Source organism: Ammospiza caudacuta, chromosome 14, assembly GCF_027887145.1.
Source record: "Ammospiza caudacuta isolate bAmmCau1 chromosome 14, bAmmCau1.pri, whole genome shotgun sequence".
Classification (NCBI taxonomy): Eukaryota; Metazoa; Chordata; class Aves; order Passeriformes; family Passerellidae; genus Ammospiza; species Ammospiza caudacuta.
The window spans coordinates 5,008,250-5,033,927 of NC_080606.1; the positions used below are offsets into that span (position 1 = coordinate 5,008,250).

The 25,678-nt window shown below is 47.5% G+C and overlaps 2 protein-coding genes across 3 annotated transcripts; one reads left to right on the forward strand and one right to left on the reverse strand.

The window, feature by feature from the left end:
• Nucleotides 1-21,158, reverse strand: FOXO4 (forkhead box O4). Its single transcript, XM_058814157.1, has 3 exons — nucleotides 20,775-21,158; nucleotides 9,408-10,640; nucleotides 1-5,246 (listed from the first exon to the last, which is right to left on the reverse strand). The coding sequence occupies exons 1-2, from the start codon at nucleotides 21,156-21,158 to the stop codon at nucleotides 9,426-9,428; spliced, it is 1,599 nt and encodes a 532-aa protein (XP_058670140.1). The 3' UTR covers nucleotides 1-5,246; nucleotides 9,408-9,425.
• On the forward strand, nucleotides 20,483-25,678 carry SNX12 (sorting nexin 12). Of its 2 annotated transcripts, none has more exons than XM_058814158.1 (4): nucleotides 20,483-20,663; nucleotides 23,827-23,922; nucleotides 24,795-24,919; nucleotides 25,375-25,678. In XM_058814158.1, the coding sequence occupies exons 1-4, from the start codon at nucleotides 20,529-20,531 to the stop codon at nucleotides 25,475-25,477; spliced, it is 459 nt and encodes a 152-aa protein (XP_058670141.1). In that variant the 5' UTR covers nucleotides 20,483-20,528; the 3' UTR covers nucleotides 25,478-25,678. The 2 variants fall into 2 exon arrangements, with proteins under 2 accessions (XP_058670141.1, XP_058670142.1); XM_058814159.1 differs by lacking the exon at nucleotides 20,483-20,663 and adding an exon at nucleotides 22,233-22,425.

Sequence of the window (25,678 nt, forward strand, 5' to 3'; positions counted from 1 at the left end):
GCAGAGGATTACAGGTTTTTATTTTTCAAACATTCCCCCCTAGTCTAGCACATTCTACAGTCTTGCTAGCACAGATGGTAACAAAGCCTGTAATGGTTCAGAAGTTACACTGCTACAGAGAGCAAACAAAAGCAGAGGTTTATTTAAAAAAAAATTATTGTGAGAAATGGGTGGAAGAGTGCACAGGGGATGTGGTGGAAAGCGTGTCAGGTAGTGGTGCCCTGTGTGCAGCAGACATCTGTGCTAGCAATGCAGAAACCTTTCCTGGGATTGCACCAGGTGAAGACTCCACTGTGCTGGAAGCACCATTTCACAGAACCACCCCAGTGCTGTATAAGGTGGCTGCTTTCAGGACAAGTAACTTATCTTCCACTGAGCCAAACCTCTCAGGACACCCTGGGGAACCCCACACCACCAGTCCCACACCACTGCCCTTCTGAAAAGCAACCAGGGCTCTGGTTCTGTGTCCCAGAACATCCCCTTCTACCACACACCATAACAATGCCTCAGCCAAAGAACCATAAATGCAACACTGTCAGCTCTTACACCTTCAGCCTCTGCTGCCTCTTCTCCCTGCTGTACACCACAGCATCAGGAGTGATTTTGGTTCCATCAGATACTGCTCTCCATCAGCTACAGACACATCAGGTGCAGGCAAAGACACACAGGCTAGTGAAGAGAGGGGATCCCTTTCCTGAAGGTCAGGTGAGTGTGGTGATGGGTTAGCTCATGCTCCAAGTCTTCACACAGACACATCTTTTAGGCTTCAGAAGTCACCTCTTGCTTTTCCCCACATTAATTAGAACATGTTTTTCATTACACATGCAACTGAGGCAAGCCCTAAGCTATTCCCTGTTCATGCTCATGTCCCAAAGTTGATTGATTTGCTTTGGGTTTGTTTTTTGTTTTTTTAATAATGGATCCAAACTTTCACATTTTGGTGACAGTCCAGGACACCACTCCCAAGGCACTCCTACCTATGGCACCAGACACAGGTTACTCAATCCTGGAGCAAGGCTAGCCCTGAAGCATTTGAATGTGGCTATAAATAAGCAGCTAAGTAAGAAAATTAACAAATTCTTATCTACATAAAAGCTTTCTAGGCATTTCTTTTGGAAAAGCTGATTAGTGCTACTTGCTTCTATTATGACTCTTGTTTATGAATACACCCAGGCTCTGGAATGCTTCATTCCTCTCATCAGGATGATCTGACTGCTGTTTTTAAAGCAGCACAGGATAGGGATGACATGATTTTAGACACACCAGCAAGGAAAATTAAGGGCTCCCAGAAGCTTCCAATTTTCCAAGCTCTCACATGAAGCTGGAAGTACATGCTTGGAAGTAAAATATGCTTAAATTATAAAGAAAGTTCAAGCAATCTGCTAAACCCAAGTGTAAATAAAAGCAACAAGTCTGCCTCCTACTAAGCTCTATGGGTTTGGTTACCTGAATCTGTAGTGGCCCTGAGCTGCATGGTGGCTTCAATGCTGTGTAAGATGGCATTTGATCCTCAGAAGATGGAGAAATTTGTTGCCTGACCTCAGGGAGGACAAGGAACACAGCATAAAGGAATGCTTTGTGCCAAGAGTCCCCTGCCCGCCCCCCTCACGCACCTACCCAGGAGCACCAGTCCCCATGTCACTGGCCCCTTCTCTTCTCACCCCACTCACAGCTGCTCTCAAAATCCCCAATCCTTCATTAGAGCAAAAACTAACCCAAAGTATGGGGCCTGTGGTGCTAATGCAGCATGAAGAGCCACCAAGACATGACCTGGGCTCCAGCAGCAGCAAGTAGCAAATGCTTTGGGCAAGAATACAAAAAACTGGACAAGTATTGAGCAACCCCCTGCCAGGTACAGCCTGTCTGCAAGCAGCAGTTTAGGAACTTCAGTCTCCTATGTCCTATGAGGAAGCATCTCAGGCTAAAACAGCTCAAGGTTCATGAAAATGAAGTGTCTGTAGAACTCCCAAATTCTCTGCATCCCTCCCCTCTGTATCCTGCTAAACATACAAAAAAGAAGTTAAATTGCTTGCTTGAGCCTGCAGCATTACATTCATGGTTTATTGAGCACTCCACAAGTCTTCTGAACACCATTCTCAGCACTGGGGCACTCTCAAGCTTCTTCAACCACTGACAGCTCCTGCTGTGTTGAGGACACACAAATCATCTGTACAGACTGCTACAAGGCAGAAATGTCACTGCCAGGACCCTGGTACAGCAGGACTCCAGCCACAGGTGCCCCTATCTCCAGTGTTATCTCCACCAGTATGGCCAGGGGAATATGGGAGAAAAATAGGTATGTGCTGTATTCCTTACTCAAAGGGTCTTGTCTGAACTCACACCAGAGCAGTAACCATGATGAATCCTGGGGTTACACCTCCTGCAGCAGGATCAGCTCAAGGACATGAACCAGCTGAGGTTATGCCACAATCTCCCTGGGGTGGTACCTGGGAGCTCAGGGCCAGGCTCTCTGCAGACAGGGATCAGGCCAGCTCCCAGGGCTGTCACAGTTAAGGGACACGCTGTAACAGCCTGAAGACAGCACCTCTTTCCCACAGACCAACCCAGCCTGAAACAGCCCACAGGTGGTCTGAAGCACTGGCAATTAATACTGCCTTTTCTATTGCTTTGGGTTCCATTTTCATGGAAAATGAGCCAAGAGACTCACATTTAACACGACCACACTTACTGGTGTCTTGTCCTTTGATACATGGCTATGAATCCTGAGCAGCCATTCAACCTGCTCTGTACATCATGGATCAAGTTTCCTTCAGGACCCAAGCTAACAAGGCAGCATATTCTGCGCCAAACAACATAAATCTCTCCAGTCTGCTCACTGAGCTCAGAGTGGCTGATTCTCATGTGTGGCACATGCCATCAAGTGTTGTGAAAGGGCATCTATCCACTTGTGTAATGAACTAACTCCAGTGAGAATGTTCATCCATGCCTCAAGTGCACAAATTCTGGGATCCCAGCTTAGGAACTGCCTTTTTGTTTATTTGTTACAATGAGATGTGGCCAGACATGTAGATTGTGGGCAAATCTGAAACATTGGGAGGTCTGCCAAGAAGGCAGCCTTCAAAACAAAGGTTATCAAACTATTCAAGGCTTTGATGGCATAGCATACTGTAGATAAGACTTTTGAAGACTCCTTGTTGGAGGGAACCAGGCAATCACTCCATCTCCAATCTCCACTCAGATTAAAATGAAAACAGAGCAGACAAGCTGGTGAAACCTTGTGGCTCATTGCACTGCATAATACAAACTTTCTGAACTGAAGCCACCTTCAAAAAGGACTGGAGAATCTTTCTGCCAGATCAAGTCCACTAGAATACCATGAAAGCATCATGTCTCCCACAGATCCTGTCACTGCAAACACCAAAACAGTGATAGGAACATGCCATTAATGCTCTGAATTTATCTTTTGACCCCTAATTTCTGTTCTGCAAAAATATGGAAACAGAGCAGGATCCCAGGTGGACCCCTGAGGGTGAGCCTACAGGCTTCAAGCTCCCCAGCAGTAGCAGAAGCTTCAGCAAGAAAACAAAACCCCTCAGAAAGCAAAGTGAGCTACCAAACCCAACTGACCATGCCCTCGGTAAGGGCCATGCAGAGTGTCAGCAGATATGGCACAATCCAGTCCACACCATCTCCTCAGCAGACCAGGGAATGTGTCCTGTGGATCAGCTGCAGGCAGCTACTCAGGAATTAGCTGAGAACAGCGCTGTTAATGATTAACATCCCCTCCATTGTGCCTTTGGCTCGGCAGGAATGCCCAGCCTGAGCAGCTGTGGCTGAAAGCCCTGCCAGGCACCTTCCTTCTGCCTCCTCTGGGGAGAGCAGCCATTCTCCAGTCACAATGCTGTGTCCTTCCCACTTTTCCAACATCATTTTCAGCTTCTTGGCCCAAAATGCCTTAGGCTGCCCCCTCCCATACTGTAGTGTTATCAGGTATGAAGGGGACAGATGCAGCAAATTTGTTTTGTTTCTTTTTTATCCAATAATCTCGTTTTTCAATTAAAATATATAATATATATTTAAAAAGGTTTAGAAAAGCTTCTATGTAATTTGCACCTACTTTTACATATAGATTACAATAATGTACAACTCTTCCCACAGTGGTTTGAAACCACGGGGACCTGCCAATTTCTTCCCCTCAATCATATACATCATCAAACATCAGATGTGTTTGCTCCTAATACAGCTCTGAAAAAGAGTCTGTCACTGTTGCCTTCTCAGACAGAGAGATGCATAATAGGGACACACATTACATTGGCTTCATGTTCACTGTAGAAAGTTCCCAGATTAGTAAAAAAATATTTCATCTATAGAAAATGCCCTTCTGAAAAGCAACCAGGGCTCTGTTAAGGCCACACCCAGGCTTTCCATTTTGCTGCTGTAGCAAGACAGATCAAAAACAAACCCAAAACAATGTTTTTTATGTCCCAGAAAGCAGCTACTAGCACCTGTGCTTATTTTACAGCAGCCTGGTGTATCAGGAAAGTGCTGAGAACAGCATAGGGACTTCTCAAAACGTGCTTCTGATTCAATGGGGCTCAGTTGGCACAGTGAAAAACTCAGTGTCCTCCTGTTCCACCCAGGGGGACAGCTGGAAGCCTTCTACACCACGAGAACCACCCTTCCCTGCAGAACAATGATGGATGCTCCAGTGATGGGCACACTGAAAGCACCCCCTGAAACAGCACACCCTTATCCCACAGGCCTTCTACCAACAAGCTCCCACCAATTCCTCTGTGGGATACCAAGTACACATCTGGTGGCTTAATCACAAAGTCCAACTACTTTGCCCCATGAGGCAAGCCAAGTGAGAGCAGAGCCAGCCCTCCACCAGTCCGAGGCACTGGGAGACTTTCTGCTGGAGCAGAGAGAGGAACAGCCAGTGAGAGATTCCTCCAGCAAACCCAACTCATCACACAGGAAAACACTATTGCCTGGCACGGAGGCTTCTGGCCCAGGTTTTTACCAGGGCTCCTCTTTGGACATGGGTTTCTCCAGGTGGTCCAAGGCAGGGTCAGGTTTGTGGGAAGAGCCATGGCACATAACAGGATTATTATTTTTAAACTCTTCCTGTTGCAGCCAGATGCAGGTTGCCCCTTCTTCCCAGATGGGCAGCCCTTTCTGCCCAAGGCATGGTGTGCAGGGAAACTGAATCCAACATGCTCCATTCTCTTCTCTGCTGGGGTGGGAAGTGAAGTCAGAACCCAATGTTCAAAACCTGAAGGACACTAGGAAGAAGAAAAATAAGAGTGACTGGTTAGAGCTCCTCTTCAGTGGGAATCCTGGATGCACAGATAAGGAGTTAATTACTACCAATCTGCCTCTACAGAACAAACAGACCACAAGAAACAGAGATCAACAGAGAGTCAAGTGGAGGATGCAATTGCTCAGCTCCAAGCTTCAGAGTATGACTGAGACAGAAAGGTCAGCAGTAAGTATTCCTCCTGTAAGCTGACAGCACCAACAAGGCTCTGCAAGATAAGGAAGTTTAAAGAAGGACTTGGCTAACACTAGAGGCATTGCAGGAAAGTGGAAAATTACTTAAACAACCACAAATATCAATTGGTAGGGAAAAGACTGTAAAAGAGACTTTTAAAGATCACACATAAACTGTTTATGCTCACCCACTTAGAGAAATCCTGTCTCTACTTCCAAATAATTAAACATTTTCAGATATCTCAGTCCCCCAAAAGTCTGAAGATCTCTTCTCAGGTCTTCTGCCTCACCTCAATAAAGCTGTCACAACTCATTGAAACAAGCCTTGGAATAAGTCTAAGCTGACTTAGGACACTGACATAAAACCACCACTGCAGGTATATGATCCACTTTGAAAGGCAAAACAGCAAGATAAATGTAGGGCATCCCAGCAGCTGCATTCAGTAACAGGGTGCATGAAATAAACCTGTGAAAAGGAAAAAAACCCCCAAAAACTACAAAAGGGAATCAGCCCTGAACAAGAAAAGACAGTAAGTTAAAACAGAAGCCAGAGCAATGGGCTGCTTTGGGAAATTGAAAGTTTATGAGGGTTTTATTTATTTATGTTCTGTCAGACAAAAATCCAATGTTTGGAGCAAAGGGAATTCGACAGAGCAAGAAAAGCATGAATCCAGACCAAACTGGGCAAGGGATAAGAAAGAGTTCTCCAGACTCTGAAGCCACAGGGAGTCTAAATGAATAAGTAAAAATAATTAACTAATATCCACCACAAGACTAAATGGATTCTACACTCACCAATGAGACAAAAGCTATAGCACTTCACAAAAAAGGCAGTTGTATTTCTATGCTGTCTTCCTCTGTGGCTAATAGCTCAGTTTGTGGGTGCTGCATCAGGGCTGGGTAGAGACCAAGTTTCAATGTTTGATCTCTAATGTCCATGCAAAGAAACACAGGCAGGGTTCAAACAGACTCCTGGTGAAGCTGTGGACAAGCTCTCTGACATTTAATGTGCAAGAAGAGGATAAAATCATGGGAGCTTTGAGCACCAAGGGTAACACCAACTAGCTCCTATCTTCCTAAGTGCTGCAGATAAGACTAAGTACTCTTTCCTAAAGATATCCTCTTGTCTACAAAGATAAATATTTCCCCAGTTCCCTTTCATTCTGGCTGCTCAAATCAGAATGTGATCACTGTGATTAACTGATAAACAGGTTTTGCTCAGCGTTATACCCATAACTGACCCAGAAGGCCATGAGTTAGGCCCACAGGAACTACCCAGACCAGCTTTATGTTAGTGATTACTTAAGAATAGCTTTTGCCAATGTGAATTAAACACTGAGAAAAGCAGCATAATAGAAAGGATATGAAAGGAAAAATGCCTGCCACACCAGAGCAATACATAGCTTTCCCTGGGATCCTAGGAACTCACTGCAGTAAGGGACAACTGACAGTCTTGGCCTCCTCACAGACACTGATGTCTGCAGCTCACTTGGTTTTGTAACTCGTTGAGAAAACATTCTGCCTTTTTTCCCACGAACATTCCTATTTCTCTCCACACGTGCCCTGCTCTCCCTTTGCTAGAAACCTGATTCACCTCTCTGTCTGGGCAGCCTTTTGCACAATACTTGCTCTCCTTTGGGGAAAAAGCTCCCCCTCATCCCACTCCATGGACTCCAGGATACAGGCAAAACAGAAAAGCTTTGCAAAAGGCAAACAAAATCTAAGGACAGAATAAAAGGCTCGAAGCAAAGCACACTGGCAGGGTGTGGCCTCTCCTCCTGGGGCAGCAGGGCTGTGACCAGAGCACGTGGGAGCTACGCTTTCTGCCCAAACACAATGGGGGCTCAGAACTTGCTCCAGATCTCACTCCTTCATGCCCAAAACATTTCCCAGAAAGTATCATGTGTGGAACAAAGAAAATCCAAGGGTTTTAACATCACTAGCTCCTCTGTTTTGATTAAGCAATTCACATAGAATATAAAATGGAGCAAGAACATAATCATGCTTTAAGAGCTCCTGTTCTCACTCTTAAGCACTTCATTATATCCACATTTTCAACACTACTAGACCCTACCCTTGGATAAATAATTCCTCAGCTTCTCTGCTTTACACTCTTAAAAAATAATCTATACCTGGTATGCTTTAAAGAGAGGCCTTGTCTACCTGACCCAGGAGTGCAGGACAGCCTGCACATGTTTTGAAAACACTTCTGTGAAAAATATTTCATCCCTGAAAAGTCCACAAATATAATGGCCTGTGCTAGCATGGCATAAAAACAAAAAAGCAAACCTTAGCAAACAAACAAAATCAACACAAAAGCTCAGAACAATATCCAATGGAAACACTGCTCAAAAAGCCACAGCCTCTGCCACTAACTTGCAAACTGTCCTAACACAGAAGGATACCCACAGTTTGTCAACCCAATTTCAAAACCAAAATTTGAAATTGAAACTGAGTTTCTGTATTTCACCTGAAGATAAGATCTTTAAATTAAGACACTCAGTAATTCAGCACAGTTAACACACATCACTATAAAAAGTCCCATAAGAATACAGAAAAGCTTGACTGATCCTCCTCTCCCTACAATAAAGAGATCGGTTAGGTACAAACAGAAGAACACTACCAAGAAATGACATCCTAAGCAGTGGGATGTGACTTGGAATAAGGAGGAGTTAAATTGTGTTTAAAATCGCAATATATAGTCATGCATCAATATCTTCAAACAGTTTAAGTAACACCAGCTCAAAGGACAGCACTTTACTCTGTCTGGACCCAAGACACTTGTAGAGAATGGCTGCACTGACAGAGGTCACCTGGTCCAAACCACCTCCAAGTGACTCAGGTGCCTAGGAAAGAGTATTAAGGCCAAGAAGATGATAATTTCTGTTCTCATGATTTTGAAGCTCAAGGGCTTCCCAGAATGACACAGTATCTGCAGTTTGCCCTCACTTCTGCCTGCTCAGCTGGACAGTATTAGCAGCTGAATTTGCAACACTAACAAATACCACATCTGCCTCCTAAAAAGGAAATATTCTTGGCAAGGCTTCCACTTTCCAACCAATATCCAGCCTATGCTCCAGCCTATCCACTTTCCATCAGCTAAGTTCCCAGTGTGAAGCAGGCCTTCAGCTCCAGTTCCCTAATTCTTCCACTGCCTCTGCTTTAAGTGTTTCAAGTCAGGGTGTCACTGCCTCAAAAAAGAAGATACTTTAAAGTCTTGCTGTCATATACACTATTTGCAAAACTGACACAATTTGTGCAAATATGACAAATTGCTGAAGAGGCAGCTTTGCAGTACATGGGACAGCACTAACACATCCTTCTTCCTTCCACCTCCATGCACACTGCAGACTCCTGTTTCCTATTCTAATAATGGGAAGCAATTGAGTAGTTAATGCTGGTGAGCCAACTTACCTGACTTTCCAGACACTACCCCAGGTAAGGGCAGGGCAGGAGGTGTGATAAGGGTGACTGTGAACAGCTACACACAGACCAAAGCAGACAGCCATGACATGGACATGCTTTGTACTACACATCCTAGAGAATTCTGCAGGGATAATAATAACCTGGGTAGAAACACAGTGTGTGCTTGGCTCAGTTCAACCATTCTGTATGTACTGGTGGATGTCTTTATTTATGGAATCAGCACATGCTCTCATGTCAACTGTACAGCTGTAGGCACTGCCTGATGTCCTGTGATGGAGTCATCTTGGGTGACAGGAGACAACAGGAGTTTCATTCAGATTATTCAATTTCATAAAGGAGCTGACTACCTGGTACGTAAGCTAAATCCACCTACCTTTAAACAGCTTTTTCTTCTCCTAAAAGGGAACATGAGCCTTCCAAAAGCTTTTTACTATGCTTTCAAAGAGGTTCCTTTAACTGCTGCAGAGCTGGGCAAAGGAACCATCCTAGACAGGGTTGTTGGTAGCATTTTACATAACTACACCTACCTTTTTGTGCTCCTGAAGTTAACTTGGTACCCAGGTATGGTTGGAGGCCTGTGAGGTGCTGGGATAGCTGGGAGTAGGCAGAATAGGTTCAAAATTAAAGTCCAGTCCTCCATCCATGAGTTCACTGTTGATTATGTAATCCATATCACATTCAAGGTTCTCCATGTACATGTCAATGTCCAGGTCAGTGGGGAGCCTGTCCTGGTTCAATCCCAAGGGAGCAGGGCTGGCAGATGAAAGGAGCACTGGACTGCCCAGCTGGACTGACTGGGCAGCTGTTGCAGAAACTGGAGCCTTCAAATTGGTGATGCTGGCAGTGTTTTGAGGAGATGTCACTATGGGAAGCGTTGATGGCAAAACACTGGCACCGACTGGTTCTGCCTGCTGCTCTGCAGGCTTTCCTCGTGGATTGCCTGAGCTCATCTTACTCTGGGCAGCTTGTCCACCCAGAAGCAGAAGAGTTCGGCTGCTCATCCTGTTACCAGTCTGTGGGAGAACTGGATCCACCTGAGTCATCATAACATCCCTTGGAGGAGGAGAGCTGGGTGTCAGAAGAGCTTCCAAGGTCTGAGGGGCAGAGAAATGGCTGACAGAACTTTGCAGTGAAATATCAACAGGGTTAAACAGGGAGTTGCCAAAAGTCTGACCAGCTGCATTTGGGCTCTGCAAAGAAAAGCTGGAATCTCTCTGGATCTGACCACTGGAAGCAGATTGCTGGGTGGACAGCACAGATGAGCTGGGAGACATCAAATTTAAGCCATCGATGAGCTCGAGCTCCTCGGTCACAGTTGGTGGAACATTGCTGGATGCACTGGAGTACACGAGAGAAGGAAGCAGCTCTTCATCGTGGAGGTCATCCTGCTCTGTCAGGATAGGAGAAAGCCTGGCACTGATGGTGCTTGCATTGGAACTGGTTCGAGGCCGGAAGGTGTTCCACACATCAGAGTCCTCGGTGCTTCTCGAGGACGGGCTCCCAGGCCACTTAGGAAACTGGGAGCCAGGACTGTCAGCAGAGGATTCTGGAGCAGACTGGAGAGGAGGTTTCTTCCTGGATGCTTTACCTCTGACTTTTGCAAGTTTGCTGCTGTTGTCCATGGAGGCAGCTCTTCTCCTTGGTGCTTTTCCACTTTTGCCACCCTCAGGATTGAGCATCCACCAAGAGCTCTTCCCTGTGGCTTCATTATGGACTTTAATAAACTTGCTGTGCAGGGACAGGTTATGTCGAATGGAGTTCTGAAAAAAAAAGAAATAAAACCCACAAAATGTGAGGACCTGACAACTGACACACCTCCCACCTAGAAACTTCACAAGCTTAAACACATTCAGGCAGTATGCAGAGAAGAAAGTTATAAGCTATCCATAAAAACCTGCTATTTCTGTCTGAACATGCTTTGCAGCAATAGCAAGCAGTGCCATGTTTCACTGCAATATCAAGGGTGAAGCTACCATGACAACTAGCAGCTTTCAGCTAGCAAAATACTAACACAAAGGAACTTTAAAGACCATACAGAATCTGCAAAAAATTAGGCATGTCACAGAGCAAGAAAACAAGTTCTAAAATACAACCTGCAATTTCAACATGAGCCTACCTGAATTTGAGCTATTGCTGTTCTCACCCTTTTGTCAGCCCCTTTACCCAGCATAAACCTGGCTAATTTTTTTAACGTTTATATGGCCAGTTTTCAGTCAGAGTCAAGCAGAGCATAACAGTAAATAAAACAGACTGGGTGAAGAGAAATGGCAAAGCACTTCTGTGCAGTGCATCCATTAACATCACCCCAAAACTGGAGAAATGGGAGAGAAACTTCAAGAAGAGTCCTAGAATCCTGGAGACAGGCAGGCTCCCTCTGCAAGGAGGCTGTGTGCTTTCCTTGGTGCATGTTCCTGACAGGGTAAGATGTTCAGTGGATACTGCACTCCCACACAGTACATGCCAGTTTTAGCCTCTCCCATCTTTCTGCTGGGTAAGACACACATTCCTTGCCTCTCCCAGCTCCCTCCTTTTGCTTTAGCTTTGCTGAAAACTGCAAGCTAACATGTCTGCATACCATCATCAAACTCAATTTTCATCCTGCAGCTGATAAACTCCCCAGAATTTTAGAATCAGGAAGCAACATCTCATTGTTTGAACAGATCCTCCATAAACTCCCCTTGAGGCCTAGGAATTTATTTGATATCTGCACTTAATTTCTTCAGATGGCCAAATTACAAATGATTAAAAGGTGCAGCATTGGAAACACAACAGGGGTCCAAGCACAACATTTTTTTCATATTAACTAAGTTATATAACAACCTTCAGTTTTCATGCATACTCTCTTTAATTCTGAACAAATTATCTTTTTCCACCAACTCTCAACACAGTTCTTTCCTGTCTGCTGCTTTCCCTCTCCCCACCCTTTTCCTCTCGGAAAAGTCCTCCCCATGCTAATTTTGGCCACCTCACCAAAAGTACTGTCCTAGAAAAAAGGAGACGCAGATATATTAACAATACAGGCAAAGTGGAAAGATTTTATGGAGATTGAAGGAGATCTGAGAATCATCCTGGCTTAGCTTTCATTTTAACCTTTGGCTGTTGAGGATTTGGAGAAGACTGGCTGCTTGCTGCAACTGGTATCAAAGAATACACATGTTCTTAATTGGAGAGTGACTGCAGAGCCAGAGCCTGATGGAACATGTGTCAGTCAATGCCCTCACACAGTTTTATTACTTGAGCTGTTCACAGTAATAGCTGTACAACAGTCCTGCCTGGATCTTCTCTAAACAAAGCTTTCCTTTCCTTCAAGTGTTGAAACAAGCAATTCAGACTGTGCACTGTTTCCTGCAAGGCTGCTGCTTTCATTTCCAAAGAATCCCATCCCTTTTCCCAGGTAAATGTGCAAAACTTTGAATGCACACTGCTGCAGCAATAAGAACCACTAAGTTGTCACTAATTCTTCATTTATTCTCCTGAAAGTAGCCTGGGAACTCATGATGGCATCTTGAGTATCATAAGAGACAATTTGTGTAGCTAATTTTTGGCTGAAAAGCAGCTTGAAATGAGACATCTTGGAACAAGAATAGAATTCACATGAGCACAATGAAGCCTGGTACCTTTTGTAAAACACTCCCAAAGTGATTTTACATGTTACTGCTGAACTGACATAATGGCAAAGCTGTAGAAACAAATAATTGCTGTACCACTCCTTCCTTCCTCATCTTCAAGCTCTCATCCTTCCGTAACACAAGCATCTGTGACGCTATAAGCAGTTCAGAGAGCAAACCAAACTGAAAAGCAGCCTTATCCTTCCTTGGAAACCACTTTTCCTGCCCCTTTTATCTCTGTTCTTTGAACTACCTCACCGTGGGGGTCAAGCACCGAAAACTGAAGAGAACAGAACGTGTAGTTGGAGGCAGAGGAAAAAAACCAGAACATTTCTTTCAACAGGGTTAACTGTTATCTAAAGTGCAGGGCCTAAGTTATCACTTGGCAGCTCTCCTGCACACTGTGGGAGGCAGCTCAGCACTGCAGCACAGAGCCCTGAGCCCTAACTCACCTGCAGGACCCAGCTTGGCTGCAAGGCTGCTGGCTGGAGCCCAGAGTGTCCCAAACTCCACTGAACCCACACACCCAGCAGCCTGAATGCACCTGCTAGTGATTCAATAGACCCAACACATGGAGGGCACCCTCCAATCTCACTGAGAGAGCCAGGGACAGATCAATGATGGTAAAATAATCACAGACCTGCAAGTCAGACCTGACAGAAGAGGAAATGACAGAGTTCAGTCACCCGGGCAACCCTGACATATTTCCTTTCTCGATGTTAAGCAACCCACACCAGGAACACACAGATGACATTAACTTTTTAGATGCTCAATTTCAGCAGCGTGGGAGGCTCCCAGTTGGTTTAAGCATCTGCAAAACACACCAGGTCTTGACTCTGCAACTCTTTGATCATAGAGAAGCGTGACCTGAAGGAAGAGGTGCAGGCAGGAATCCTTCAAATCCTTAGGAACATCTTCAGCCCCTACTCAGGGAAGGATATTGTTATTTATTTAGGTATCTTACAGTGGTACTTATGACTGCACAATAAGCATTGCCATTAAAAAAATGCCAGCCTGTGTCTCTAAATCCATCATAGATCAAAGATGATTCCTGCAAACCACATTCAGACAAAACCAGTCTGAAATCAAGGACAGATAGTATGCAAAAAAATCAAGTTTGGCTAGAGACAAACTTGTACACTGAAGGGTGTACACAGGTGGGTCATAACCACTGTGTCTTCAAACTAGGATATATGGACTAGCCACAGAAGTGTGGCTAGGAGCTTATGCAAACTATTCCCTAAATCTTAGTTACCAGAACATTAGGCCTTCTTCTTTGATAAAATCTCCTGGCCACAGTTAAAGGACAGCAACACTTGTCACCATCAAAACAGGCCTGCCCCTGCAGCAACATCGGGGCTGCTGTGGATCCTGCCCAGCACCAAACACTGCTTTGGTCTCACATCAGGGAATTACCACAGGAGCTGGTAGCACAACCAAGCCACTGCCCTGCCCAGTCAGCCTCATGGGCAACTGCCACAGATACCATGGAAAATGCTCAGCTGAAATGAATACAGACTAAAGGCCACTGACAACCTTTCCAGGGGACTGTACAGCTTTGTAGGTACAACTGAGGTTCCCTACCATAAAACTGAAGTTTACAGGAGCAGAAGAAGGCTCTTGTGCCCTGCCCAGCAGAGCTGATCCCTGCAGCAATGGTGCACAGCCTGGGCTAGCAGAGCACTCAGAGCCAAGCACAAGCTAAACTCAGAAAGACAAGACAGAGCAGCTACCCTTCCAGGAGACACAGTGGTTTCCTTCCTTTCCTGGCCATTCTCCCAGGAAACATCATGTAGTTTAAACTACAAACCACAGAGGATCAGATTTCTTAACAAAAAGTCTCTCTAAAGGATGAGTGACAGAAGGAAAAAAAAAAAGAAAAAAAAAAGAAAGAAAATACATGCAATCACTGCAGCTGCCTGTAATACACTCTCACTGCCTTGGAGGCATACAAAGAACTTGGTCTCATCCCAGTGCAGGGCCATGTTCCAGTGCCAGGCCTATAATTGTGCTGAATTATCATTTGCCATGGCATTCTTGGGAGGCTGCAAGGGGAGAACACTCTGCCTGCTGTATTTGCCAGTGCCTGTCTCAGCCACTTGGCTCCAAAGGCTTCAGGAAAAAGTTCCTTGTAGAGATTTGCACCAGCAAGTAAACAAGTGCTCCAGAGCCAGGGAGCTGAAACACTTCCCCAGCAATCCCCTTCCAGAAGGCACACATGAGCACAGACGTCAAGCTCAGCAGACAGGGATCTCTATCTTAGGAAGAACATTTTCCTTTCTGTAATCTTTCAGTGGGAGGCCAGAAGAAGAAGATCACAGCTCTCTAAAAAGCAAAGACTGGGCGATTTACAAGACAGGCAGGCATACACAACAGAAGCTGTTTAGGATTAGATAGAGCAGAAGAAACTTGTTGGAACAAGTAATACCAGCAGCCCAGGAACAGCCTCCTCTGAGAACTGCCTGGAAAACTGAGCTGTGCTGCAAGGAATAATCATTCAGCACAGCAGCTTTCCAGAAAAAAATGGCAAGGAGCAGGGAAGAGTAGCAAAAAAATCTTCAAGTAATTTAACTGGCATTGCATGAAGTAGATGAATTTTCACCAAAAAATGAGCTTTTCCCAACTTTTGAGGGGAACAACCACGCTCAACAAGGCTTCAAATTAAAAATAAATTTCTCATATTTCATGCTGCTTCAGTGCATTACAACAAGAAGGGCCTGTTAGTGTCACTTTAAGCAGGGTTAAGTGTATGTTGCTACACTGATGGTTGGCCCTCTTCACAGCTGAGTACTCATCAGTTTTCTTCCACCTGGAATACAGGACACCTGGTGACCCCACATGTGCCCTACTGTCCTACTTCTGTGTACTGCCACCAGCCTCATTTTCCACACCCAGCACTCAGCCACTCTCTCACCCACTACACCTTGCCATGCCCAGCTGCCTTCCTCCCACCTCACCCACACAGACCATTTAAGGACTACTGGGATTAAAAGGTAAAATACCCTGTTAAGAGATAGATAATGGACAACATCCACTTGTATTCACTAGGCTTCCATCACTGACTCCTCAGTATGGCATCTGAACAAGCCTCATTTAGGTTGTTTTTCATTTTCCCCCTGCTTTAAGGAAAGCCAGTTGGGCTGCCAGCAGCTGGGACAGGGAACATCGCCCTGCAGCCAGCACTAAGCACATCACTAACAGACCATGAGGTAATGGCAAAAGTCCAGCAGCTTCCACCCACCCTCAGCTACACAGGATTCAAACAGCCAGACCCTCCCTCCCCTTTGCAAGGCAGCAACTTCCAAGAAACCAAAATAAACCAAAACTAATAGAGAGCAGCACCTACAAAACCATACAAGAGCAGGTGGACTTAAATGATGTATCGTGACTACAGCAATGACATCAATATTCCAATTCAGTTTAGAATATTTCCTCATTTTTAGTGTCAGAAGATTTAATGGGAATTGTGTCCTTTCAGGCATTTAGGAATAAACACTACAGGCTTTCTCAGCACAGTCACAGAAAGCAGCCTTTCTTCACAGACTGAGGTCAGTGGCTCTGTGCAGCACAGACACCCCCAGACTCCACCCTGTGCCTCACCTATGCACAAACCTGCACCAGGCTGAAGGTTGGGCAGAATTACACTTTGCTCAGAGCCAAGATGCTGAGTTGAAGTTTTATGTATCCTTTTGGTTTATGACATCCATTCAGTTTTGGCTCAGTGAGGAAACACAGGGAAATATTCTGAATGTCTTCTGAAACCACTGCAGCCTTTCAGTAAATAAAGGGGGGCTACAAGGAATCAGGAGAGGAATTGTTTACAAGGAGTGATAGGACAAGGGTGAATGGCTTCAAACTTGAGAGCAGTTTTAGACTGGATATTAAGCAATTCTTCCCAGTGAGGGTGGTGAGGCCCTGGCACAGGCTGCCCCATCCTTGAAGTGTCCAGGGCCAGGCTGGATGTGGCTTGAAGCAAACCTGGTCTGTTAGAAGGCATCCCATAGAATGAGATGATCTTCAAGGTCTCCTCCAACCCAACCCATTCTGTAATCCTATTATCGTGCAATTACCATTACCAAAAGTCAAAGTAAGCCCAGCACTGCCACCAGATGTTCCTGTTCAGGTAAAGGGTTTCTTAGTGAAATTAAAGCAGATTCTCCTGATAATGATTTGGCCCCTTAGTAGTTCAAGTTAAGAACCTAAGGTTTTGAAAAATCTGAGCAAAAATAAATAATCTTAAAGGATACAGGGACATACCAGCAGCTATAAAAAAACAGCAAATGTGCCTATTTTAGGAACTTATTGCTTATTTGCAGATCTGACTTCAGAAAAAACCAAAAAAGTCGTCTGACTGATAGTCAGCACACCAACAATAAACTTTTCGACTTTGCCAAAACTAGTGTTCACATGATTTTGTATCTACTGAACTGGAATTTATTTGCAAGGCATAAAGACAGCCTGGCAGAATCTACCAGCTGCAGCACAGCAGAAATAGTCCAGAAGATGGACAGGGTTCCTTTTGTCTGCTGGCCTATTCTCTTTCATGGAAGAGCTTCAGAGGGCCACAGGACGAGCAGTTGCTCCAACCTGAGGGAGCTCTGCACATGCTCTGCCAGGAGATCAGACAGCCACAGCTCTGGGAGAGCCTGGGCACTGTCAGGGCCAGCACTGAAAACCAGTGAAGTGACTGACTGTGACTGAGCCCTCAGCCAGGTCTCCTGATCCAGCTGGTCAACATTTAATATCAACTACAAGGCTGGAATGGAAGGCTTTTCAGGAAATGCTGCCCACTTTAACAAAGATTAAGAGATCTGTTTTAGACAAACAGAACACTTGGTAATTTTTAATTCGTAATACAGCTCCTTGAGCTGTTGCATATACACACACACACACATACTGTACATATGTTGTGAATATCCATGCACACATTTGAAATAAATAGGGAGCACCAGGATGCAGAGGTGTGACATCAGCTGCCCATAATTAGTGTAATAGTGCAGAATAATTTGTTCTTTGTGTTGCATACATAGATACATAGGTGACATCTGATTTTTGTTTCAGTGACATACTTTTGGAGGGTGAAGAGGATGGCTTTAAAGTTTATTCTGTTCCTACAAAGGAAAAGACAAGAGCTTGGGGAGAGTACACAATTTGTTTCACTAAGAAAGATGAGTCCTTCTTGTTCCTCACTGTGCCAAATTTGCTTGTACACATGGATGTAACAACCAGTGCATTCTCTACAGGGTTTTTGCACTTTACCCCAAACCCTCAACCTTCCCCTTGCAAGTAATCTCAAAACCAAAAGGAATGACCCTCTTACCCATGGATACCCAGAGTACCCTGCAGAGCACCCAGGGAAGGATTATGAGGAATCCCCAAACACCCCCTACAAGGACACTTGTGCCTTGCAGGCTGGTTAATTCTTAACTTCAGCTGAACTCCTGCAGGGAAAGGACAGGCTGCCCACACTGCAAATGTGTCCTTTACAAGGTGTTTGAAGCACTTCAGGAGCAGCCAACTCCATCTTCCTCGAAAACACAGATCCTTCCGGAATTCATGGAGGTCACACCCTGGCAGCGGCAACAGCTGCACTTCCCCCAATTGTGTAGTGGAGCAGGACAGCCTAAATTAATTATGAAACAACAACGAGTTTATGGAGTTTATATTAACTAAAGTAGATTAAGAGTTTTTAAAGACATATTGTTTTTAATTACTTAATCTAAATTCTCTGTTAAACTGCACTATATAAAAACAAAGTGTATTATCGGTTTGGCTCTGTCCAAATGAGATAGAAATGCCAGAGCTTTAGAGCTGTACCACCATCTTAACAGGCATCAAAATGCTACAGCTACCTTTAACAGCAGCTTCACATTTATTTCCTTTATGTAAAATCATTCACGTCAAAACTGAGAAATCACTAAGACAACTCAAGAAGTTTTTCCTTTACTTTACAGATTAAAAACCCCCAAAACATGCAAACAGAGCTTCACAGCTCTAAAAATAACAAGAATTAAACAACAACAACAAAAAAACGAGACAGGTCCATTCCTCAAGTGAAGATACATCTTTTGTTTATCCAGTTTGTCTTAAATATGCACGAATTAATTTTGCTCCAAGTCCACTAAAGTCAAATTGAACTGACTTGACTCAGTCCCCGTCTGTAACACTGTAAATGTCTGACCTCCCTTCACTTACGGGATCTGACTGCAAACAGACTAAGGTCAGTAAAACAAACAAACTTCTTGCAAACCCACGTAACTGTGAGTTAACAGAAAGAAATACTAAAAGTAAGTTCCATGGTCACACATCCTGCCAAGCTCTGCCAACAGGATTTTGTGATTGAGCAGGAAAGAAAATGTACTGTATTTCTATCATGATTTTCTGTTTGCTGGTTAAATCAAGAGCTTTAAACTGCCCTAATCATAAGACAGGCTGATTCCTACCACAGTTGTTGTTGTTCTGCCTGCCCTCATCCTTCTTGGCAAAAAGTTTCTTTTTCTACTCCTTCTAAAGCCAGAATTATCCTGTTCCCAGGCTGAAAAACCACACTAAAAAGTCAATTACAGGAAAGCTACAACAGCATCTGACCAGGAATCTCACTCTTGTGTATGCATAAATTCTCAAAGTGAAATTCTGGAATTTAAATCTACTGCTACATGTCACAAAAGTGACACATTATTAAAACACAGAGTAACACCAATGGCTGATGGTCCCATTATACGTGAATGGATATAACAAAAGAACAGCCATAGTGGATTAAGCCAGAAGTGTACTTATTCCAGCAGCCAGTCCAGCAGGACATCCCACTGTATTCTACCTTCACCACAGTACCTGGGAGCATTTGAGAAAGCACAATTAGCTTTAATCTCAGGCACTACTGCCCAACAGATACTCAGACATATTCCTGACAAGAAAATGCACCAGTTCTGTTAAATTAACATGACTGCATGTAGAGCAGCAGGACCAGGAGAGCAGCCCTAGCCTGAGGAAACAAGAACTATCTTCCACTAAAAACACCAAAACCCAAGCACTGTCCCAAATCAGAATGTAGTATACAGAACCCAACCTACACATACAAGTAACAGAGAACAATTCATATTAGTTAAACCAGATGCACTCTCTAGGAACTGTCAATGAGTGATAAATGGAAAGGTGAAAAGTTTTGTATTGACGCGTGCCGGCCCAAGCTGTGACAGCTGCATCCCTCTCACCGTGTTTCTACCCTCTCGAGCAAATGTTTGCACTCACACCACCACGTGGTGTGCCACTTCAGAGAGCTGAGCCAGCTGAAAGCCAACCTACCAGAAACTGATGTTTATTTATTTATTTGCTGTCTGAAATTAACTCTCTGTCCTCACCTACTGCTCAGTCAGACAACTGGAACACGTGGCTGGAGTCACGGAAGCCCAAAGCCCCAAACCGTGCTGGCTGAACCTCCTGCAGAACTGCAGCATGGATGAACTGCTAATAAATACTGCAAACAAGAGTGTAATTCCAGTCTGTGGTGAGAGAGCAACAGATCACACTCTTCAGAGTCCAGTCTCCATGGCATCCGCTCTGATACATCAGGACAGGCTGAGGGGCTATTTTGCAAGCCAGCTCTCACATTTCCCTTTCTCTTTGCTGGAACTCTTTAGACTAAAGATAAGGGAGCACAAGGTCGCCACAGGCAGAACTGAAACAGTCTGGAGCTCTCTTAACAGAGCCCTGCACACACCTATTTCCAGAATGAGACAAGACACTGCTGAGCCTTTAAAGCAAATTATTGCTTTCCCTTTTCCAAACTCCAGCAGAGGCCCCCATCACGTTCCTGGAAACAAGACGCTTTTTCAAGAGCCCTCCTCGAAAGCCAAGCACGCTTGCTATGGCACAGTTATTTATACCGAGCTTTAACAACCACGTGACAGAGAACTGCGGCCTTGAGATTAAAAAGCCTCCAGGCGAGGCTTTACCCTGCACAGAAACTCGGACACAGCCTGTTAAATGTGTCCTTTCTCTGCTGGAAAAGTTTCTAAACGCAAAGAGGAGCCTCGTAGGGTCATGCCACAACCAGCCCCAGCAGCTGCTCCCGGTGCACAGCCGATGCTTGGGCTCGGTCTGAGACCCCGGAGCTTTCAGCGGAGCTTTCAGCCCAGGCGCCGTAGTGCCCCCAGTGCAGCCCAGCAGCAGCAACAGGTGAGCACGGAGCGGGCGGCGGGGCGGGCCGGGGCACCGGGGAGGCGCCTCCGCAGCCGCTCCTCGCCCGGCCCGGCCCCGGCACACGAGGCCGGTCCTCCCGTTACGTACCTTCCAGCCGGCGGAGCTGTTGCTGTCACCCTTGTCCTTGAAGTAGGGGACGGAGCGCACCATCCACTCGTAGATCTGCGCCAGCGTGAGCCGCTTCTCGGGGGCGCTCTCGATAGCCTGGCTGATGAGCTCGGCGTAGGACTGGCTGCCCCAGGCATTGCGCCGGGAGCCGCCCTTCCGCGCCACCGCACCGCCCGCCCGCGCCCCCTCGGCCCGGCCGGGCCCCGCCGCCGCGCCGCCCGCGCCCTCCTCCGCCGCGCCGGCCGCGCCGCCCGTCTCCGCCTCGGGCCGCGGCAACGGCCAGGTGCAGGAGCGCGGGCGGCTCTGCGGCTCAAAGTCAGGGTCGATGTCCGGCGACGCCGCGGCCCCAGCCGGCTCCGCCATGGGCGCCGCCTCAGCCCCGCCGGGAGTGCCGGGCCCGCCACCCCTTTGTGCGCCCCGGGCCCGCTGCCGCCGCCGCCGCCGCGCCGCTCTGTTTACCAAGGAGCGGCGCTGCTCCCCGCGCCTGCGCACGCGGGGCACGCCGGGAGCGGTAGTCCCGCCGGGGAGTTAACAGGCAGCCATGCACGGACGGTGGACTACAGTACCCAGCGCCCCCTGCGGCGGAGGGCGGGGCGTGTCCCGCTACGGGTGAGCGTGGCAGGCGGTGCGTTGATGTGACTACAGCTCCCAGCGGGCATCGCGGCGGGCTACGCTTACATAACCTGCCAGGCTCAGTGCGGGCCTAGTCCCGCCACGGTGGCAGAGAGCTGACAGTGGCGTGATGGCAGCAGCTCCGAGGCGGCCGTAGCTCCTCCGCCCGCCTCAGAGTGTGCCGCGGCACTCCGCGTTGGCCTGAGAGTGCTGCTGCCTCCGCCATCCCGTCACGGATGGGAGCCTATTTCCGGGACACTCCCTGGCGTAAGGCGTTATGGGTCTGCGTCCCGATCTGCCCGTCAGAATCGCGGCAACCATGTTCCAGGGCCTCGCGTTCCCTACGCTGTACAGCGTCCGGGGCTGGCAACACTCCAGACGCTGTATGGCGCAGTCCCTCTGCACGTTTTTTAGCCCCGCGCTCCGGTTTCCAGCCGGGCGCTCAGCGCGGCCGCTTCAGCTTCGGGCTCTGCCCTGTCCCGCGGGGGCCTGGCCGGAACAGCTCAGGGGACGCGGAGCAACGCCGGGAGCAAGCCTGCCATGCAGGTTCCAGGGCCGGCCTAGCCAGCCCCGCGGGCTGAATACCCGCTGCGTTTATGCAGGGGGCGGCCGCACGGCGGCGCTATCACGGCCGTGGTTAAGCGGCCCCGAACCCTGGATAACTACCGCGTTATGCAGGCGCTGTGCGGGCACCGTGCTGCGATGTGCGGGTGGGGTGGCGGCTGAGGGGCCCCGAACCCTGGATAGCTGCGGGTTTATGTAGGCGGCGGGCGGGCTCCGTGCAGCTATGCGCGGGCGGGGCGGGCTGCGGTAGCGGGCGGGGCGGACCGGGCGGGGCGGCGGCACCACCACCATGTCGGAGGCGGCGGTGGCGGACACCCGGCGCCTGAACGCGAAGCCGCAGGACCTCACGGACGCGTACGGGCCGCCCAGCAACTTCCTCGAGATCGACATCTTCAACCCGCAGACCGTGGGCATGGGCCGCGCCAGATACACCAGCTACGAGCTCCGCATGCGGGTGCGGCCCCGGTCGGGCCTGCGGGGCTGGGCTGCCCGGTGCGCGGGTGTGCGGCCCGGGGAGGGGCGGCAGCGCTCGGGACACGGCAGCGCTCGGGACGGCGGCCGGGTAGGGCCGGAGCGGTGCCGCTGTGGAGCAGCGGGGACGGAGGAGGCGAAGCCCCGGGCTGGGGCGAGCCTGCGGGGCTCAAGGTCAGAGCTGATGGGCTCGCCCGGCATCCAGCGGGGGCTGCTGCGCGCACGGACAGCGAGCTGCTGCCTCAGCAGCTCCGGAGCCCCGCTGGGTGGCTGCTGAGCAGGGCACGGCTGCACGGAGCTGCTTATCTCAGGCAGGGGAGGAGAGCTGGGTGGCAGTAACGTGGGGCTGCTCTACCGAGAGCCCGTGGCCTAGGAGTGTGCATAGCAGGCTTCTCTTCATTCGGCCTTAAACGAGCTGAACTGGGGACCCCTTCACAGCTCTGCGGCTGATAGATGGGCAGAGTAAAACTGAGCTTCCCCTAATACAAAGTCCCTTTAGCATGTGTTGTGGTTCTGGTTTAACTTTTGCTTACAGCATGGTTTAACTGCTCAATCTCCTCTGCCTTTCAGAAGAATTGGTGTTTGCTTTTTCCTGCTCTGGTGCTTGACTCCCGTCAGCCTGCAGGTGGCAATGGGAACCTCTTAGTCCCACTGAAACAAGCAGAGATGCTCTGAAAACAGCTGGGTTTATTTCATAGACTCAAGAGCACAGTTAATTGTCTTGCAGTAATATCTAAATGCTGCCCATATGAAGGTTTTGTTACCTCAGTTCCTGGAATGATTCAGACAGTGTTGATGGGGTAAAGGTAATGCAGCTGTCATTTGTTGGACTCCAGTGGCAGGGGAGAAAGGTGAGGAATTGCTGCACGGTTCTCCAGTGACAAGATGGGCATGAAAAGCCTGTTAGGGTGGTTGCTCTGTTTAAGGAGAAGACTGTAGATAAGGTCTAGCCTTGAACAGTTGCTGGGGCAAGATTTCCTCAGTTAGTTCTTCCATGGAGATGCCACTGTCAGGCCAGATGTTCTTTTGCTCTGCAGGCTGCTGCAAAACTCTCTTGTAGATTACTTCAAAATGGAGTAAACTTGGGTGAAAAAAATATTATTCTCCTGACAGTCATATTGTCAGCACTAGTCCCAGTGTATGCCCCTGGGAAGGAGGCATGTTCCAGAAATAGTCACTCAAGGGAGAGGGAATGGCTGGCACTAAATAGACTGGCTTGCTTGAATCTGAAGGATTTTGGTGTTTGTGCTGTCCTGAATAAGGAAGTTGATTGTTCCCATCATGCATCCTCAGGAGGTTTGATTTTCTCATTGCATCTTTAGGTTTCAGTTGCTTATGTGGCTTCCAGAGCAACTTGCAAATAAACTGCTTTGCTTCATTACAGACAAACCTCCCCATCTTCAAATTGAAGGAGTCATGTGTGAGGAGACGATACAGCGACTTTGAGTGGCTGAAGAATGAGCTGGAACGAGACAGTAAGGTGAGGCCTGGCTCAGTCCTCCCTATTCCTTAAGCCAGGATGTGGGAACAGTTGCAGCAATAATCTTGAGATTCCCAGAAGTGGGGCTGTGGTGGTGGATGTTGCACCCCAGATACTTAAATCTAGGGGTTAAACTGAGATTCCTTTTCTCTAGTTTGGTACAAGGAGAAATGCCAACCAGATATTCTCAAGAGGTCACAAATGCACAAAAGTTTACTGGCAAAAATAAGGAATTTTGGCAAAGGAGTAAATACACTTATAAAACACTTATTATAACATTACTTAGCATTAAATTACTATTAACTTAGCATAATGTTATCCTGCTTAACTTAGAAACCTTTAAAACCTTAAGTTGCTACGTTACCCAGAAAACTTCTGTGAAAAGATGATTAGAAGGAAAAGAGAGAGAAAAACAGAAAAGGTACAGAAAAACACACATAGCTACCAACTTCTAGGGTTCCAGCATGGGTGAGATGGAAACTCCAGGAGAATGCAGGGGCCTGACAAGCCCCTCATGGGAGCTTTTAAGCCCCTGGGCTTTCATGGCCGCCTCCCAAGGTGGAGCTTCTGGCCACTCAGGGGCTGGGTTAGCACCACCCTAAGTGTGTGATTGATGAACAGCTCTGCCCGGCCTGGGATGTTAGCTCTGGGCTGAGGGGTGGAGCCCTTCACAAGCCCTGATCTGCCCCTCCCACCAAACATGCACACCAGCGTTTGCCAAACATCCTAAAATGTTTTGAGACATGAAACTTAGCCAGTCTCTGACAGTGGGCACCTTCTGCTCTGTCCATGTGATGGCACTGGAGATGAGCATCAAAGAGCAAAGGATGTCTGGTGTCTGCTGTGCTCATGGGGTGATGCTGTGCTTTCAGATTGTAGTGCCACCGCTGCCTGGAAAAGCTTTGAAACGACAGCTTCCCTTCCGAGGAGATGAAGGCATCTTTGAGGAGTCCTTCATCGAGGAGCGGAGACAGGGCCTAGAACAGTTTATTAACAAGTAAGTTTCATGTCCTGGCTTTGCTGTGTGCTGCCTTTTTAGCTCTTGCTGGCCGTGGGCTGGCTGTGAGAGAGTCTTGAGTCTTGACCTGCTTCTGGCAGGTGCCAGTGCTGGAGGGTGGCACCTGCAGCCACGGAATGAAACTGGAACTGGAGCAAGTCCTGCCCTGAGTGGGGGCTGTGCTTTGTGCTCTCTCCTGAGAGCATAGTGAGTATTAGCAGAACAGCTGTGCTGCAGGGACCCACCAGCATGGTACTGTTGGTTCAGGGCACGGCCTGGAAGGAACAGCCTGTGCTCAAGCACCTCTTACAGGTCCTGTTGCAGAGCCATGCGTGACCTTGGGCTGAGCGCGGTGCAGGTGTGCTGAGCTGGCTGCCTGACTCCCTCCTGACACGTCAGAGGTGTGGGGGTCTTGGAGGCAGCTGTGCTAACCTCCACATCTGATTTTCTTCCAGAATTGCTGGACACCCACTGGCACAGAACGAGCGCTGCTTACATATGTTCCTGCAAGAGGAGACTATTGATAGGAATTACGTCCCAGGGAAAGTGCGCCAGTAGGAGCACCTGGCACTGTCTTCCTCCATTCCACCCTCCCTCCTGCAAAAATGACATTTATTTTTACACTAAATCTGTCTTCTCTGAACCAGCTTTTCCTCTCTTGAACCTCCCAGTTTGTTCAGTATTTTCCTCTTTTGTAACTGGCAGCAGTTTGTTCTACTGGGCTGTGGTCGTGGCCTAAAGATGTGAAGATTTATGCAA

Excerpts from the sequence above, each read along its gene's own strand:
- FOXO4 (XM_058814157.1), bottom strand. The coding sequence starts at position 21,158 with ATGGCGGAGCCGGCTGGGGCCGCGGCGTCGCCGGACATCGACCCTGAC. Across the intron at positions 10,641-20,774 it reads ACAGCTCCGCCGGCTGGAAG|AACTCCATTCGACATAACCT; the intron begins GTACGTAACGGG and ends TTTTTTTTTCAG.
- SNX12 (XM_058814159.1), top strand. The coding sequence starts at position 22,261 with ATGTCGGAGGCGGCGGTGGCGGACACCCGGCGCCTGAACGCGAAGCCG. Across the intron at positions 22,426-23,826 it reads GCTACGAGCTCCGCATGCGG|ACAAACCTCCCCATCTTCAA; the intron begins GTGCGGCCCCGG and ends GCTTCATTACAG. Across the intron at positions 23,923-24,794 it reads AGCTGGAACGAGACAGTAAG|ATTGTAGTGCCACCGCTGCC; the intron begins GTGAGGCCTGGC and ends CTGTGCTTTCAG.